The 16,956-nt window shown below is 39.0% G+C and overlaps 1 protein-coding gene across 1 annotated transcript in view; it reads right to left on the minus strand.

The window, feature by feature from the left end:
• Positions 1 to 1,394: 1,394 nt before the first annotated feature.
• ZC3H12C (zinc finger CCCH-type containing 12C) overlaps positions 1,395 to 16,956 on the minus strand; it is a 75,176-nt gene continuing 59,614 nt past the window's right edge. The window contains exons 4-6 of the mRNA XM_057750937.1: positions 11,889 to 12,123; positions 9,738 to 9,844; positions 1,395 to 8,649 (exon numbers count right to left, since the gene is read on the minus strand). Of these exons, the coding sequence (XP_057606920.1) occupies positions 7,253 to 8,649; positions 9,738 to 9,844; positions 11,889 to 12,123 (1,739 nt within the window). The 3' untranslated portion in view covers positions 1,395 to 7,252. The remainder of the gene's footprint in view (positions 8,650 to 9,737; positions 9,845 to 11,888; positions 12,124 to 16,956) is intronic.

Consider the following 16,956-nt stretch of genomic DNA (forward strand, 5'->3'; position numbering starts at 1 on the left):
GAAAACCGCTGTTAAGCACCTCCCACTCACCCAACAACGGCTGTCATTTATTACACGCACACTACGGATCCACTGCTCAGCGGCTTTCACTCACTTGGTCTTAACAATCCTAGGGTTTGGGCCATTACTGCCTCTGTCACTTGCCCGTCTCTACCTGTAGGACGTGTGCAGTGGGGCTGGGCCTCCAGAGGCTGTACTCTTAACGCCCAGGCTGATGGTTGCATGTAGAGAGAAATACGTTTTTTTAAAGATCTTAAAAGAAAACCTTTAAAGTGTTGAACGACTAAAACAAAATCCTTAAAAAACCAAATGAACATCATTAACTCAAAAAACAGCATCTAAGTCTGAGGCATAAATGCTAGTGAGTACATACCTTAACTAACCAGGCCCAACTGAGGTATTTTGTTTTGTTTCGAATAAGTTCACCATTGCAGTTGCTTTTTACAGTCTTCTCTTCCCAAACTTAATTCATCAATGTGTGTGAATCCTTTCTTTTTAGACAAAGGTACTAGGTGGAGGAGGTATAAACTATTAGCGCCAGTCAACACTGTAACCTAATTAATATTCTCTGAGGGTCTCAGCTCAGACTCTCCCACCTAATTCTTATTGTGGATCTGCTGAGCTCTCTGCCAGCCACAGCTGAACATCAATAATCAAATCTGCTGACGAAGCTGAAATAAGTTCCCTAGATGCATAAGACCGCAGTGAAACAGTTTAAGTGGGAAAAAAGAGACTACCCGACAATGGCAAATAGAATAGCAGCTTTAGGAAAAAAATAAGAAAAGCAAAAGTCTGTAAAGCAGCAAAGGGGAAAAAAAATCTGCTATCTGAAATAAAATAGTTTCTTATAAACTGACACAGGACATGAGTATGTTAAAGCATGAAGATCATGAGATCATTTCAAAATTGTGACTGTATCTGAAATGGAAAATTCCTAGAAGGTCACAAGAAGCAAAGTGAACCTACTGGGGGCCGCACTAGTAAGATACTAAACTTGATTCATGCAATGAGAGATGCAGAAACTAGAAAGATCTATACAACAAAGACTTGCAAGACGTGATAAAGAAGCCTCACGGCAAAGTCAGAAACAGCTTAAGTTAATCACTGATAGAAAATTATTAGAACCATAAGGTAGGACTGGTTGTCTTTGGCATTTAATTCTGATTTTCCTATGAATTAATTATGGCTCTAATACACACAGTGATACTGAACGCGTCCTTAGTCTACAGAGGATGCATCTGTCCCTAGCCACTGAACTCAGGCAGGCCGTGGGACTAGGCAAGGATGCTTCTACTTATGTGGCATCTGTGCTGCTGTATGGCAATTTCTTCAGGAAACAAAAACAAACCACCATAAGAAAAATGAACTTTTTAATGTTTTTTCTCAGTGGCAGAATCACACAGCTGTTTTGATATGGATTTCCAGTAGGTCTAAAATACTGCTTTTTGGAGTTGTAAAAATCCAATTACACAAACACACAGAACAGACAGGATAAACAGAATCACATTAGTTTATGACAGTTGTTCTAAACATATTCTTTGCCTTATTTTCTTATAAGAAAAGTTTAAAGGATCAAATTGGAACTTCTACTCTCAGCCAAAGACTCTGGTTTGGGAGGAGAAAGCCTAGAAGGAATAGATAAAAGCAGTAACTGGGTTCACTGGCAATGCTGTGTCCACATCTCGGCGGAAGTGTGCATGTTGATGGGTGTCTATATTAGCTGGGATGTTTATAATTTCCAAAAATGGAAGGAAATCTAAAACATATTCTTTATAAAAACAAACCATTGCTCTTCAATGTCTTTTTCCCTTGAGGCACAAGCTGCTGCAAGAAAGAGGTCCAAAGCTTTAATGAACAATTTGATATTCACCTGAAATATCTGGACAGAAAATTGGCAAATTGGGTACATGGTTTTAAAAAAATGAATTTTTACACATTTTATAAAATTGAATTGACACATGTACAGACATTTTTTTTCTGCCAAACTATCAAGTGGTCAAAACCTTAAATTGTTTTTAAATTTGAAAGACTAAGGACCTCAGGGAAAAAGCCACTTCCAACACACGAAAGTGTTATTGTAACAGAAGCAAAAAGCAGGTTAACAGAGGACATTAAAGAAAAAAACAATAAACCATTTAAAACAGTAAACACCTGTTAAAAGCTAGAGTTATATTCCAATCTTAAAAGAAAGTATAACTACTTAAGTGTGTGGCAATGTTCAAAATTATTTACTGTTCTGATGGAAATGATGTTACGATGTTAACCCAACTATGAAGCGGCAGTGCACACTCCAATGAATTTAAAATCACACAGCATCATGTTAAGAATATCATTCACCAACAGCAGTCCTAAGGTCTTAAAAAATCTATACTAAAGGTCTGGACAGAGAAAGCAGGGATACACTTTGTTTCTTATAAAGAGAGTCACAATACAGCAAGTGCACTCACAATTACACGTCACAACTTTTAATTTTACAGAATAAAGTTACAGTATGTAAACTTACAATATATTGATCTTCTATAAAACCATTTTTAAAGAAGGGCACATGTCATTTTTTAGAAATCAAAAACCAGCAGAAAAATGTAACGGATAAATGCAGTCTTTAAAATATTTTATGGCTAATTATATGCTAATTTTCAAAATGCAACAGAATTTTTGGTCCATGAGGCCCATAAAAAAACAAAACGTAGGTAAGGATTCCCATTTATCAGTAGAAATAGAAAGTTCAAGAAAAAATTCCAATAATTATTAAAACATCTTTTTTACAGAATGCTTTTTTTTGGTGGTTAAACACAAGAAATACCTAAAAAATAATGGGTGTGACCAGGCAAAAAACATAAGTGGATTAAGATGCTTTAATATGTGACTGTCTCACAAATCTTCTTTTGAGGGCCATCAATAATGGATATTCTTTGAATGCCAACTGAAATATAATTGTTATTTCTTGCAGTTAACGGTACATCAGGATTTACTGCTTAATATGCCTGGGTTTTTCGCCATCTAGGGTAGGAATCAGCAAACTCTGGCCCTCGGCCAAATCTGGCCCGCTGCCCCTTTCTGTAAAATAAAGTTCCACTGGCATATGGCCACACCCGTTCATTTACATATTTTCTGTGGCAGCTTTTACACTGTAAGGGCAGAGGTGAGTGGTTTATAGAGACCATATGATTCTCAAAGCCCTGGGTTATTTACTGTCCTATCCTTTAAGAAAACATTTGTCATCTCTTGCCCTAAGGGGTTTCCCAGAGCAATCTAAAAATAATGCACATTTCTCTACTTTTATTAACACTCTGCTTTCTCTTCTTCAAATGCACGTGTGTAGTTCATGTATTTTATACTTCATTTTATTCGTTGGTATATACCAAGGAAGCTCAACATCCTAGCTGAGTTCCCCTGTTTAACATATTTGGAACATAACTGATCTCTGATTTCAGGTCACTCGGGAATTCTCTAGGAGTCGGATGATAATAAAATGGATGTGCCACATCTAACAGAATGGCCGGGAAACTGTACATCTTATTTTATCTTGAATAAGGAAGTTGAATAGCAAGAAGAATAATAAAGCCCAAATATCCCTTAGGATATATGCCATTAAGTCCTGGGGAAAAACAGTCCGAGGGTTTTCAAAACACAGAGAGATATCCAGAGCCATCCTCCCACCTATTACAAACTAACAACTACAACATAAAGTATATTTGTTTTATAAATATATTACTGTCTATATACATATAGGTGCATCCATAAAAGACATGTTAAATAATTATCTGTATAAGCAATACTACTATAATTTTTTTTGTGTTTTAAAATTACACATTCTATTAAAATTATCAAAATAATTCTTTAAAAATACCAGGAATAAAGCCAGTAGAGAGTTGCTTTCTATTCAAGTGGTTCTAAATCTTATCATTGGTCATCCAGACTCCAGACTTGGTCGTCCATAACTCAAAGAAACAGTTCAATTCAGGAAAAGTTAGCCATCAAAAGCATAACATTCTCCCATTTTTAATACTTCTTAACAAATATGTATGCATGTATGTGTGTATATATATATATAAACACTCTTTTTAGTTATATTACATATTCCCATAAATGAATTTTAATAAAAACACAAAGTTCAAGTTTCTACCAGTATCAAATACTTTATACTGGTGTGCATTTCTTTCAAATGTTTAGGTCAGTGACAAACAAACTCTATCAGGATACAGGGATCGTAAAAAGGAGGCTGAAAACTTAGATGTCACATGCAAGAAAGGAAGAAATACTAAGGGCCAGAATTTGGCCAGTTGGGTACTACTCCCTCTGTACTAAGATACAGAGACAAGAAACCGGCTAGTCACTGTGTAAAGTACAGTCAACTGTCAGTTACTCAGGGGCAGCATATTCCAATCTGAATCCTCTTCTTCTATCAGTTGACCGCTTCCGGCAGTTTCACTGCTTACACACCTCTCTCCGGTTATTTGTTAGCAAGTCTGAAGATATGATTAAGGTGAAAGTTTTGGCCAAAATGAAGTTTTGGAATCAGCTCTGAATTTAATGCTAGATCCTTTCACTTATTGCTTTAGATCATTAAGAAATTGCTGTATCTAAAGTCAGCCAAATATCTCCTTAAGCTCTGAAAGCAGCATGGGTGCTTCAAAAAAAAAAAAAAGGAGGCGGGCACAAATTGCCTTTTGACATAAGAAAACTGCTATTTTTTTAACTCACAATCGATTACACTGAAGGATTTCAGTGTGGCTACTGAGAGCTTTTCATGTCAGGACAGGCAGTGGGCGGGCCCCACTGTTCTTCCATAGTCTAAAATCCAGCAAGCAATGAAAGATGGTTAGCTTCAGACATTAGGAGGTCAAATTAAAGTGTGTTATACATTTCACCCAAGATCTCATTTAAAGAAATTTAATAAAGTTTGGCAGAATCTTCAAATAATTCAAATGCAAAAATTAAGAAAATGGAAGCAAAACCTATGCATACAATTTAAAAATGATTCCATACTAAAAAAAAAAAAAAAAAAGAAAAAGAAAAACAAAAACAAAGCAGGCTTAGAATAAGACTGACATGAAATGTACTCCACGTCTGAAACCCTACTTTGGGCACTGGGTTAGCGTCTACATTAAACTTGTTACAGAGAGTGACTGACAAAATCAGGAGAACGATTTCACAAGTGAGCAGGTCGCTCAGAGGACGCCGCGGTGGGTCCGTGCGGCAGTGCCTGTATCCTCTGTGGGCGCAGCGAGGGGCGCCTCACCTTGCAGGTGGCAGCAGCGACTGTGAACCCCACTTTCCTGAATTAGGTTTGCTGAACACGGTTCAGATTATTGGATATGTCAATATGCACAATGCCTTTTAGAAGCATTTACTGTAACCCAAATCCTACTTCGTGTGACACACAGTGTCACACTAGTAGTGAAAATGTTGTCCTAGTCAAAGGTGCTTGGACGTTATTTTCAGGCAGCATTTTACCTTTATTTTAAGTTCATGCTAGATAAGTTTTAGGAGAAAGAAATGCCAATAAATTCATTTAATATATTTTAATATATAAAACTAAGACAGACACTTTTATTTACCTAAATTGTTACTTTTATTTTCTACCCTATTCTAGACCCCAATTTTACTTTAAAAATTTGTATTTAAATAAGGGATAAAATGTTGCCCAAAAGTCTAATCATAGTTACACATCTGTGTTTTAACTAGATCTACAAATCAAAATAGTTCTTATAGTTAAAAAGATACAATTTGTATCAACAGTAAAAGGTACTTTCTGGTTTTTCAGGGCTTTACTGCAAACTGTAGTGGGCAGAATCAGGATACCCAGGGCATCTAGGTGGACTCCAGAAACAGATGGGAATGAGTCTGTTACACTAAGTAAAATTCAAATCTGGAGGCAACAGTGAAGTCGTGTCAGTCACACAACTGTCTGCCACTGATTGCATCCTCTCTCTTCTAACCGACGACAGAAACGAATGCACGCTCAGCAGAACCCATGACTTTGAAACCAGAAATATCCCTTACTAATACGAGAACAGACTTTAGTCTGTATCTAAAACTACACTATTTGTGGCAAGAATCTGGCCTTAATAATATAACAGGCCCCCCAACAAAACTACCTTCGGGAAAATGGAAAATATACAGTATCTTACAAAAATTTTAAGTTACCATTTACAACTCCTCCATTACCATTTCTATAGTGCAGTATCAATAAATGTTGCATATCCTCAACACACAAAACCACCTCAGGCCAGCCTTGATAAATAGCAGGAAAGCTAAAGAGCATATTAAATATAAAAGTTCCATTGAGAATAATTAGATTCATTAAAAACAGGCAAGTACTGCAAAAGGGTTATTTTATCCAGTATTGTTGTGCCCCAAAACAGAAAGACAAACACATTAAAAAATACAGGTTCATGTAAGTCTAGGAATTCAATTCCATTTCTACTGTCTAGAAGCACATCATAGCTGGATAACAAAGCTCTAAACTGTAACAGTTAACGGCTTTTGTCTTTCTTATAAAAAAATGGAAACAATTTTTTCCATTGATTGCATCTGCTTTCCTTTAAATCAACCATATTAAATTAACTAATTACTTAACACAAAAAATCCAAATGAAAATAAAACAATGAAAAGTGCCATACTATAAATCATTCTAATATACACTCTTACCCATTATGACATTAAACTGGTAACTTACATTTTGTTTAAAATATAAAGTCAGTGCTGTAGTATATCTTTGTTTCTATAAATAGTGATTATAGCACAAAGAAGCCCACTTTCCCCAAATAAAAATAACTTAAAAAGCTGTAAAAGATTCCAATTAAGCTTGGCTTGAAAAAATAGTTTGCTAGGTCTAGTCAAATGTTCAACATTCTGAAGTTAATGTAATTGCTAACAATTGACAGACAAACACCAAGTTAATAAAACATGAAACAAGGATAAAAAGTGCTGCATATAAACCCCTGATGCACCAAAGATTAATATGAAAGATCACAGATACATCTAATAAATCAAACTGGAAAAATTTCCAGCCAAGGATATAGCTTTAAAAAGGAAATGTTTAAAAAAAGTTTGAATGTAAAGCAATCCCGTGATACTTCCACTACATGGGGCTATACATACAGATTCCATGATACAGTATTTCACATAAATGGATACTATATAATCTCCTTGCTGAGAAGGAGATCACATGTGCTATTGTAGCAAACCTCCCTCAGCATTTGAGCTGAACAAAAAACTACCAAACACCACAAAGATGCATCATCTTTCAATAGCCCAGCTGTGATTTCTCCACTAAGATGGCTGCAGCCAGCTGCTGGGCGTCTGTCATGTGAGGGTTCCTTTTCATGACAATTCTCACAAGGTCAGGCGGGAAGATGTTGCACAAGTTGATATAAATCTTCTCTCGGCTGTCTTGGTACCTGGGGGCATCCTGCGGCACGCCACAGTATGGCACTCGCCAGGTGGGCTCCGGCTGCTCAGGGAGGCTCTGGAAGGTGAACTGCTCGTAACACGGCTGGGTGGGGTTATCGGGCAAGGAGTAAGTCTGCCGGTAGCCGTACGCGTCCATCCCGTAGCTCGGCCTGTCCCAGCTTCCCAGCCCTTCCTGGCGGGCGTAAGGCTTTCTTTGTCTGGAAGGAGAACTGTCGTACAGCTGAGAGTCAGAAATGCTGTCTATTCTCGTGGCCACTAAGGACCGCCCTAGGTGTGGTGCCTTCGGGTGTGCTGAACTCGGAGGAGACGGGTAATCGCCAGGACAGCTGGACCGGGCCCCCACGGTGGCGTGCTGCAGGTGCACGGCCAGATGCGGGAGAGGAGGCTTGTGATGGTACTTTGGTTCTTCGTGACTGTAACTCTGCACTCTGGTTAAGGGGTCATGGAAATTCTGCAGGAAGGGCTGGGAATTAAGGCGGCTGTGAGGGTGCAGGTGCTGACACTTCAGATTCTCTTCCAGCTGTGGGTCAGGAGAGCTGACGTAGGAGCGGTCGTTGTACCCCACATAGGAGTCGCTGCTCCCGCAGCTCATGCTCCCTTCACTGCTGCAGTCGGAGGCGACAGAGCTTATCCTATAATCTGTGTCTAAGGAGAAACGCCTTTCAGGACTTCGTGGGCCTGAGATACTCAGATTTGAATATGCACTCAACATGGAATAATAACCGATGTCGACAGGTGAGTCACATTTTGGATACTGTTCATAAGGCATTGGCGTTCCATGATTTTTGGTTGCCATCATCATTGGAGGATATTGTCCCTGTGGTCTTTGATCCTGAGGTGGGAAATGAACTCCAGATGGAAGGCCATTGCTTAAAGATGTAGTGCTTTGGGGTTTTGCAGTTGAAGTAGCCGGTATACTAACTAAGGAAGGTACAGACCTGGTTTCCAGTTTGTTTTTGGTGGGAAGCTTTTCCTCTAGGTCTTGGTAGACTTGAGTCCTTATGCTTGGATCCGATTGCCTCTTTGGAGCACCTCGCTTGACGTCGGAAGTGCTGTCAGCCTTAGTGCTGCAGGGGACGCTGTTGCTTTTCACCAGTCCTCCTTCATTTGCAGTTTTGGCTGCAGTGTTTCTAGACATGGCACGCAGCTCATCAGCCACTGACCGCTGAGGCTGACTACCCCTTTCAGGATGATAATATTTGCACTTGTGTCCATAGGTACACTTCTTTCCTATGAAGAGCAAAATCAATTAGGTAAAGAAACATTCCACCAGACCCTGAACACTCAGTGTGGCTCTACTGTCTTAATTTGAGAAAGAAACAAGGGCAGCAATGGGAGCTCTGCTCCTTGCTTCTGAGAAATGCCACCTTTCAGTCTTCCCACGTCTGTACTATCAAGAGCAATAAGAAAGTCGGCTGAATGAGTAACAGTCACCTCCAGAGTTCTGGTTAATACCCTGTGTCCTCCACTACCACCTGCTTCTTCCCTTCCAGTATGACTCTGCAGTCAGCCAGGACATTCTGTTTTGCAGAGCACAATGTACTGCCATGATGTGATAAAAGCAAACTAACCTGATGTGTAGCTAGATGTAAGAACTCCAAATTTTTATCTACCTGAAAACTAACTTCATGTAGAATTAATGGAGTTTTTAGAACCATGTTTTGTTTTGGTTTGGTTTTAAACATAAATTACATTTATCTTGTACCCGGGGTCAGCATGTTACATACACTGTCTCATCCATCATTCCCCCTCAAAGTTTGGGAGGCAGACATCAATTTTTTTTTTTAAAGCAATTCCAACACCTTTTTATTTAATTTTTTTCGCTGTACAACAAAGTGAATCAGCTGTATTTATAAGTATATCCCCATATCCCCCAGCCTTGAGCCTCCCTCCCACCCCTCCGTATCCCACCCCTCTAGGTCATCACCCATCATTGAGTTGATCTCCCTGTGTTATGCAGCAGCTTCCCACTAGCTATCTATTTCACATTTGGTAGTGTATACATGTCAATGCTACTCTCTCACTTTGTCCCACCTCCCATCCTGCATGTCCTCAAGTCTTTTCTCTACATCTGCATCTTTACTCTTCCTCTGTCCCTGAAGAACCATGTTTTAAGTCAGGGAAATGCATACGCATTGAACCCAGCTGGGTAAAAATAATTATTTTTTCAAAGACTTTTTTTTTTAAATTTAATTACATTCAAAAGAACCATATACTATATGCCATCCAAAATTTTAAATGCTTATTTTTGATAACAAAAGTTTAATAACATATTGTGTTCTAAAGGCATATATTTAAATATTCATAAAGCAAGTTACCATATGGACAAGGCTGCTTTTTGTGTTCAGGAACAATAGGTTTCTTCCTCAGAAAATTATCCAGGCTTGGGCCATGTCTGCCAAGAGGGTCATCTGGGGGCATGAACCTGTCATGGACATAATACAAAATTATACCTAGGCAGGAGGCTGACAATTTAATTCTAAAGACAGAGGGTAAGGATTATTCACCCCAAGGTATTTTTTTGAAATTTTAATCCAAGTATTTTGATTCCACATTTATAGGATAAAAAAAAACACAGTACAGGAAGTTTTCTTTTCTTAATGAAAACAAAATTAAAATGTTTCAAGCTAAACCTGTATTTGTTTCAATTCAAGTAAGTTTTGAGCCTAGCATGTTCTAATTAATTCTTTTCTTAGTCTTGGGATTTTTAAGGACTTTAGAAAATGACCACGATGTCATTTTACGAGAGGCTTAACGAACATTCATCTTGCGAAGCAATATGAGGCAGGTGGGAGCCAGGAGGAGCAGCTGAGGGACAGAAGGGAGGGCGGGGGAGAGTAACGGGAAGACTGAAACGACCCGAACACCTAGTATGTGTCAGACACCCTGTACACATCACTACAGCTCCTCCTAATAATAACCCCTGAAGGGTTAGAGTTCCGTTTTACAGATGAATACACATTTCTAATCTAGGCTTAGATGAATTAAGTATTTTCATCTCCGCTTACATGGCGTAGTCAATCTTCAATCTGTCTAACTCCACATTCATTCTCTTCCCACTATAATAAGGTACTTCTCAGCTGAGACAGAAAAAATCTTAAGGAAATAAACAATATTTTGGACTGACTGTCCAGTGGAAGCAAGAATTCACGGCATGACTCCTGTCACGAGGTTATGACTGAAGAGTCCTACTGCAAGTTATGTCACTGCTCGAACATGAAATAAACCAAGTGTTTACACACAAAATGTGCATAACATGTGGACTCTTAGGGGAGTGTCAACATGCCTGAGTAATAACACTTAGCAACTATGATGTTTAATAGTATTAGGAAAACAATACGGCAACATTAAAAGTTTAAAAATAGAAGACAAAATCACTCAATCCTATAATCTTAATGCAATTATTTTCTACTTACCTGATGCATTTTAGTCATTTTTCTGTAGGTACATATCACTTTGCAAACACAAACGTAATTTTATGCTTTGTCTTTTTAACATAAATATTTTTCCATGTTTCTTAACAGCTTTCATAATCGTGTTTCTGAATAGCTGAGTAATATTCCACTAGGAGATGCATCCTCTGTGGGTGCGACGAGGGGTGCCTCATTGATTTCTCCATGGTACCCTTAGTTGCCTTTGAAGTCTTGCAATTATAAATATACAGAAAAGAACATATTTGGTCTTCCTTTTTCCTCATTATATACACTAAGAAATGAGATTATTGGCTTGAGAGGGTATTTTTTAAGGCTTCTGCTACACCAGGCCAAACTTTATCAGTTTCATATCTTTAATGGCATAAGGCATATGCAAAAATGTTTTCTAATTTGGTGAATTAAATGAGGGAAAAAAATGTACTCTTCGTAGATTTAGTTTGCATTTTTGATTATTCACAGCTGAGCTTTGCCCGCATACTTGTGAGCACAGTTGACCCTTGAACAACACAGGTTTGAACTGTGCAGTGTCCTGATCCTCGGGTACTTACTTCTCAGGAGACAGGCTTGTTCATGTCACTTGTCCATTCATCAGCTTAATCATGACTAGTCTTATATTGCTTTAATATTTTAAAAAAATCATCTATTTAAAAAATCACATCTGTAAGTAAGCTCTAACGCTCTGGGTAGATTTTGAAAGGCAGTGTTCTGGCGGCCAGCATGTTCTACACCTGCATCCTCTGAAGATGGCCAGCATCCCTGCGTCTGTTACTCCTGGCTGCTTAGCCTCAGAAGACCTGCTCTGCTGATGACTTACGGGGAAGGGCAGCCTGCGGCTCACAAAGGGCCTCCTGAGGCAGGCAGGAAGGACTCTGCCGTTTTCTGACGCCCACGGAGGGTTAGTGGGGACACCAGTGGTTGGAAGAAACTGTCTTAGGTCTGTTCAGTGGCAAGGAGAGAGGGCTTCTGTAGCAGCTGCCAGGGACAGTTGTATTTTCAGGGAAGCAGTGTTACTGTAAAGTAGGTGGTTTTACTTACTTGTCATTGACAAATGAATACATTAATAACCGCTCATCTATGAACTTCTTCCACTCTGGTTTCTCGTTCGCCAAATCCCTGTAGTTATCATTGGACACAATTATACCATCCGACTCAAATGCCAGCTTCACGATGAACCTGTCATCATAGCACACCACTCGCCTCCCCTGCACTCGCCGGGATGGTGTGAACACCAGGATTTTCTCCTTCTCTAATTTACGTAGAATTTCTTGATCTGCAAGAATAATTGGCATAGAATTTTAGTAATAAGTACATACAAAACACATCTTGCAACTTTCATACAAAGCGAGTGTTTGTAACATGAGCTGGATACATGTGACACTTAATTAGGGATTATGATTTACGGTTTGTAGATGTAGCAAATTTGTAACTCCCAGTAATAGTTTTCCTTCAGGATTTTCAATAAAAAAAGGCTTAAAAAATAGCCCCAAAAGTGAACCTGAAAAATGTGAAAAGTTTAAAACTTTAAAAACTTTAAAAGCATAAAACCTGAACATGACTGAGCAAATTCTGATTGTCATTACATAAAGCCTTGGCTTGAGAGCTGGAGCCCCCGCTTTACACCGTGAACCGACATCTCACACGTCCCTACATGCCGCCCTCCTCACGAGGCAGCTGTGCTGGGATCAGCAGTGAGCAACAGATTCTTCCCCTCAAATCTGTTTACTTCGTAGTTCTGTTTTTCTAACTAGTAGATGTGACGGTGGGAGGGTTTCAAAAGTAGAAGAGGTGGAGGTAGCAAAGAGGAGGGTCTTAAGACAAAAAGTTTCAAGAGAAAGGAGGTGAAGTCAGAACTGTTGTTCTGGAGGCAGCCACTTTACGTTGTGTCCTTTCCTGTGAAACAGGTGCTAACAAAGGCCAGCAGTCTTGTGGGGCTGGACTGAATGAATAAGAAATTAGAAGTGATTATATGGGGAAAAAAGCCGTTGATTAAATATGGACAGCAGGTAGGGGAATGCCCATTTTCTCTTTGGTTGGCACACTCACTACTGTTTTTTTTTTTTTTTTTAATTTATTTATTTATTGGCCATGTTGGGTCTTCATTGATGTGCAGGGGCTTTCTCTAGTTGCAGCGAGCAGGGGCTACTCTTTGTTGTGGTGCACCAGCTTCTCATTGCAGTGGCTTCTCGTTGCAGAGCATGGGCTCTAGGCACGTGGGCTTCAGTAGTTGTGGCACAAGGGCTTAGTTGCTCCACGCCATGTGGGATCTTCCCAGTCCAGGGCTCAAACCCGTATCCCCTGCATTGGCAGGCGGATTCTTAACCACTGCGCCATCGGAGAAGCCCCTCTTTCAGTACTTTCCAATTCTCCTGACTTGCTAGTGGGTTTTTTTTTTTTAAAAGGTGCCAGAACTCATATTTTGATTAATGATAAAATTCTCTCCTCACTGTGCCTTCTTCCTACTTTTGCTCTTCCACTCCCTGACTTCCCAACCCCTGTAAATTCTGGTGCAGAGTGCTGGGTATAAGCTGACAGATGTCACAATGTTGTTTTTTGTTTTAAAGGCTCACTTCTCCTCAGTGCTTATTAACTGGAGTTACTAATTTAAAAAACATCTCTCTCTTTGGTGGATAATCACTACATGCCTACCCTATGGTATGTGCTGTGCTGCGTGTCAGTGGCCCTCAAGATGAAGAACGCTATCTCAAGGAGGCCTCAGTTACTGGGTTGGACGAACATGTAAACTGGGAGGACAGGCTCGTAGTCGCCACAAGAGAAGTATTACCAGGGTGCAGGGGGCCGGGGGTGGACGAGTGACATGGGCCAGCTTAGCATACAGATTTCATGATGTTCCAGACAGAGGAGTTCGTGAAGACCAGAGCTTTGGTTTAGGAAAGGAGCAGAGTAGAAGTAGAAGCACGGGTGTTCGAGCCAGCAACTCACGGGCACGTCTCGGGCTCTGCCGCTTTACCTGGCAATCGCAGTCTTACTGAACCTGCCTCATCATGTCCTCAAATGCAGTTTGTGGGCTGTGAGGAGTCGATGAGTTATCACGTGAAAAAGCACCCAGCACACTGCCGACAAGCTCTCAATAAACACTGTGTCCTTCAACTTGACTTTGTCTGATACATGCGTGTAAGTGGTGATCTCTTTTGAAAGTCACAGAAAACCAATATAAAATCAAAAGCCCTGTCTCAGCTGCAGGATTTTCTACATTAGAGTTATTGTGGGTGGCCGCTGACAAACATTTTGAGGGCAGGCGGCTCATTTATCTGCGTACCCATCAGCATGCGGCACAAGGATACATTAGCACATCAGTAGATGCTCAATAAATGTCTGTGAAAGGAATACATAAGCTACTTAAAGATGTGTGTTCTGAGGTCTTCCAGTTTATTCACTGTCTGTATTTATGCATAATCCACATCTTTTATTTGTGGGAGTGTTCACTCGCCTAGGACAGTGCCCGGATCCTGGAGGTTACTGCAGGAGTGAGGTGGTGGCCTAACAGTCATCACCATCTTTCTTAATTTGCATTTCTTTATCAGCTAAGGAGGTTAAAAGGACACTAATTAGGAAGATAATTAGTGATAATTAGGATAAATAGTCTTAACTTAAATAAATACGAATTCAGTCTACCTGGTCAGTTAACTGAATCTCTGGTTCCTAGCACAGTACCTGACACATAGCCTCCTGCTTGTTTGTTAAATATCTGTTCAATCAATGGCAGCCTGGCTAAAGCATTAGTTTGAATCTGCATCTGAGAACTTAAGAATATTTCTTATCAAGTTTCTTTTTTGGTATGGTGAAAAAAGACTGGACTATTCAATTTACCAGGTTATTATCTGGTTGAGGGTTTTAGTCAAGAGAATTACTACCTGGGGAAGAAAACACCTAACAACCTCTGATTATAGTGGTACACATTTTACAAAGTAAACTGCACACCGATGAGCTGAGTTCCAGAGACCTGGCGTGCTGGCATTTTAAAAATTAAACTCAGCCACACCTCACACTGAGTATTACCATCTTCCTTCTTCTTGATCTCATATTCCTTTCACACTCAAGAAGCTTTCATTTACACGTTAAATATTTTTTCTTTTTCAGTTTATCTCCCCCCTGATTATTAATGTATTATAGTTTCCTGTAAAATATTGGGTAAGAAAAAGTAAGAAATAACAGAGAAAAGACTTCATAAAGACATGACCCAGAGGCAATTACTGTTAATATTTTGGCATATTTCCTTCTAATCATTTTCTATGTATTCTTTTCCTTCTGTACATGTGTATGTATGTATGTATGTATGTGTTTATGTGCAGCACACACACATGCATACACACACACAAATATAACAAAGCCTGCCTTTTTTATGTAAAACAGCACTTCCTGAGAGCATTAAAAATTCTGCCTAAATATTCTAATACTACATATTCTATCATACAGATATATACTTATTTATTGAGCCATTCTTCTAATGAATGTATAGTTTTTTCCATTTTTTTTCTATTATAAGTAATACTGCACTGGATGTCTTTGTGGTCAAAAATCTTTGCCTGTACCTCTTTATATTTGGGGGAATTATTCCTGGAAGGGGAACTAGTAGATCCAAGTATTAACATTTTAAAACCAAACTTTTCCAGACAGGTTGTAATGATCTACGTCTCCACAGCAGTGTAGGAGTATTATCAGCTTTTCAATCTCTGCTAATTTGACAAGTAAAAACATAACAGCTGTTTAAATTTGCATTTCTTTAATTACTAATGAGGTTGAACACTTTCCCCTCTTATTTGGCACTTGTATTCTTCCATGAACTGTCTATTCCTACCATGTTACCAATTATATACTGTTTTATTAGTGTGTAGGAGCTCTTCATACGTTAAGGACATGGATTTTTTGTTTGCTGTATTTTTTTCTTAGGCAAATAAAAAATTTCTAATTTTTAAGAAAACTTCCCAAAATACCGAAATTTGATCCAATTAAATCTATCTTTCCCTTCATAATTTCTTGTAAAAATTTTAAATTTAGAAAGGTCTTCCCCAGCCATTCAAAGACTATCTATAATCTCTAATGGAGATTTTTGACAGTCAATTCTTCAACTATCTGCAATTCGTTCTTATATAGTGTAAGATAAGGATCTAAATATGTATATTTTTCCCAAAGAGTTATCCAATGTCTTGGTACTGCTGATTGAATTATGCCTGCCCCTTCCACTTTACAGTTTGTATAGGCACCACCACAACTTGTCTAGGGATTCTTATTCTAATTTAACAAAATTTAATAATTACAGATAAAAATAAAATAATCTTCCCTTGAGGTACACAGTGGGTGGTCACTCCATTTCTTTTTTTCTGTTTTAGATATAGCAGTCTGTACATGTTTCTAAATGGACTCACACTTTACCATTAGCATATATTAGAATTTACTGGATATTTATTTTCATTTGTTTATTATTCAGGCAACAATTCTGATTAATTATCTTTAATCTTTCTCTTTTTTTTAAGCTCTTTATTGGAATATAATTGCTTTACACTGTTGTCCCAGTTTTTTCTGTACAATAAAGTGAATCAGCTGTTTTTATACATATATCCCCATAACCCCTCCCTCCCATGACTCCCCCCCACCCTCCCTATCCCAGCCCCTCTAGGTCATCACCCATCATCGAGTTGATCTCCCTGTGTTATGCAGCAGCCTCTCACTAGCTAGCTATTTTACATTTGGTAGTGTATATATGTCAATGCTACTTTCTCACTTTGTCCCAGCTTCCCCTTCGCCCCCCTGCCCCACCCCACTGTGTCCTCAAGTCCTTCTCTACATCTACATCTTTATTCTTGCCCTGCCAGTGGGTTCATCAGTACCATTTTCTTTAGATTCCATATATATGTGTTAGCATATGGTATTTGTTTCTCTCTTTCTGGCTTACTTTGCTCTGCCTGACAGTCTCTAGGTCCATCCACCTCACCAGAAATAACTCAATTTCATTCCTTTTTATGGCTGAGTAATATTCCACTGTATGTATATGCCACATCTTCTTTATCCATTCATCTGTTGATGGGCATTTAGGTTGCTTCCATGTCCTGGCTATTGTAAATAGTGCTGCAATGAACACTGTGGT

Source organism: Hippopotamus amphibius, chromosome 9, assembly GCF_030028045.1.
Source record: "Hippopotamus amphibius kiboko isolate mHipAmp2 chromosome 9, mHipAmp2.hap2, whole genome shotgun sequence".
In the NCBI taxonomy this organism is placed as follows: Eukaryota; Metazoa; Chordata; class Mammalia; order Artiodactyla; family Hippopotamidae; genus Hippopotamus; species Hippopotamus amphibius.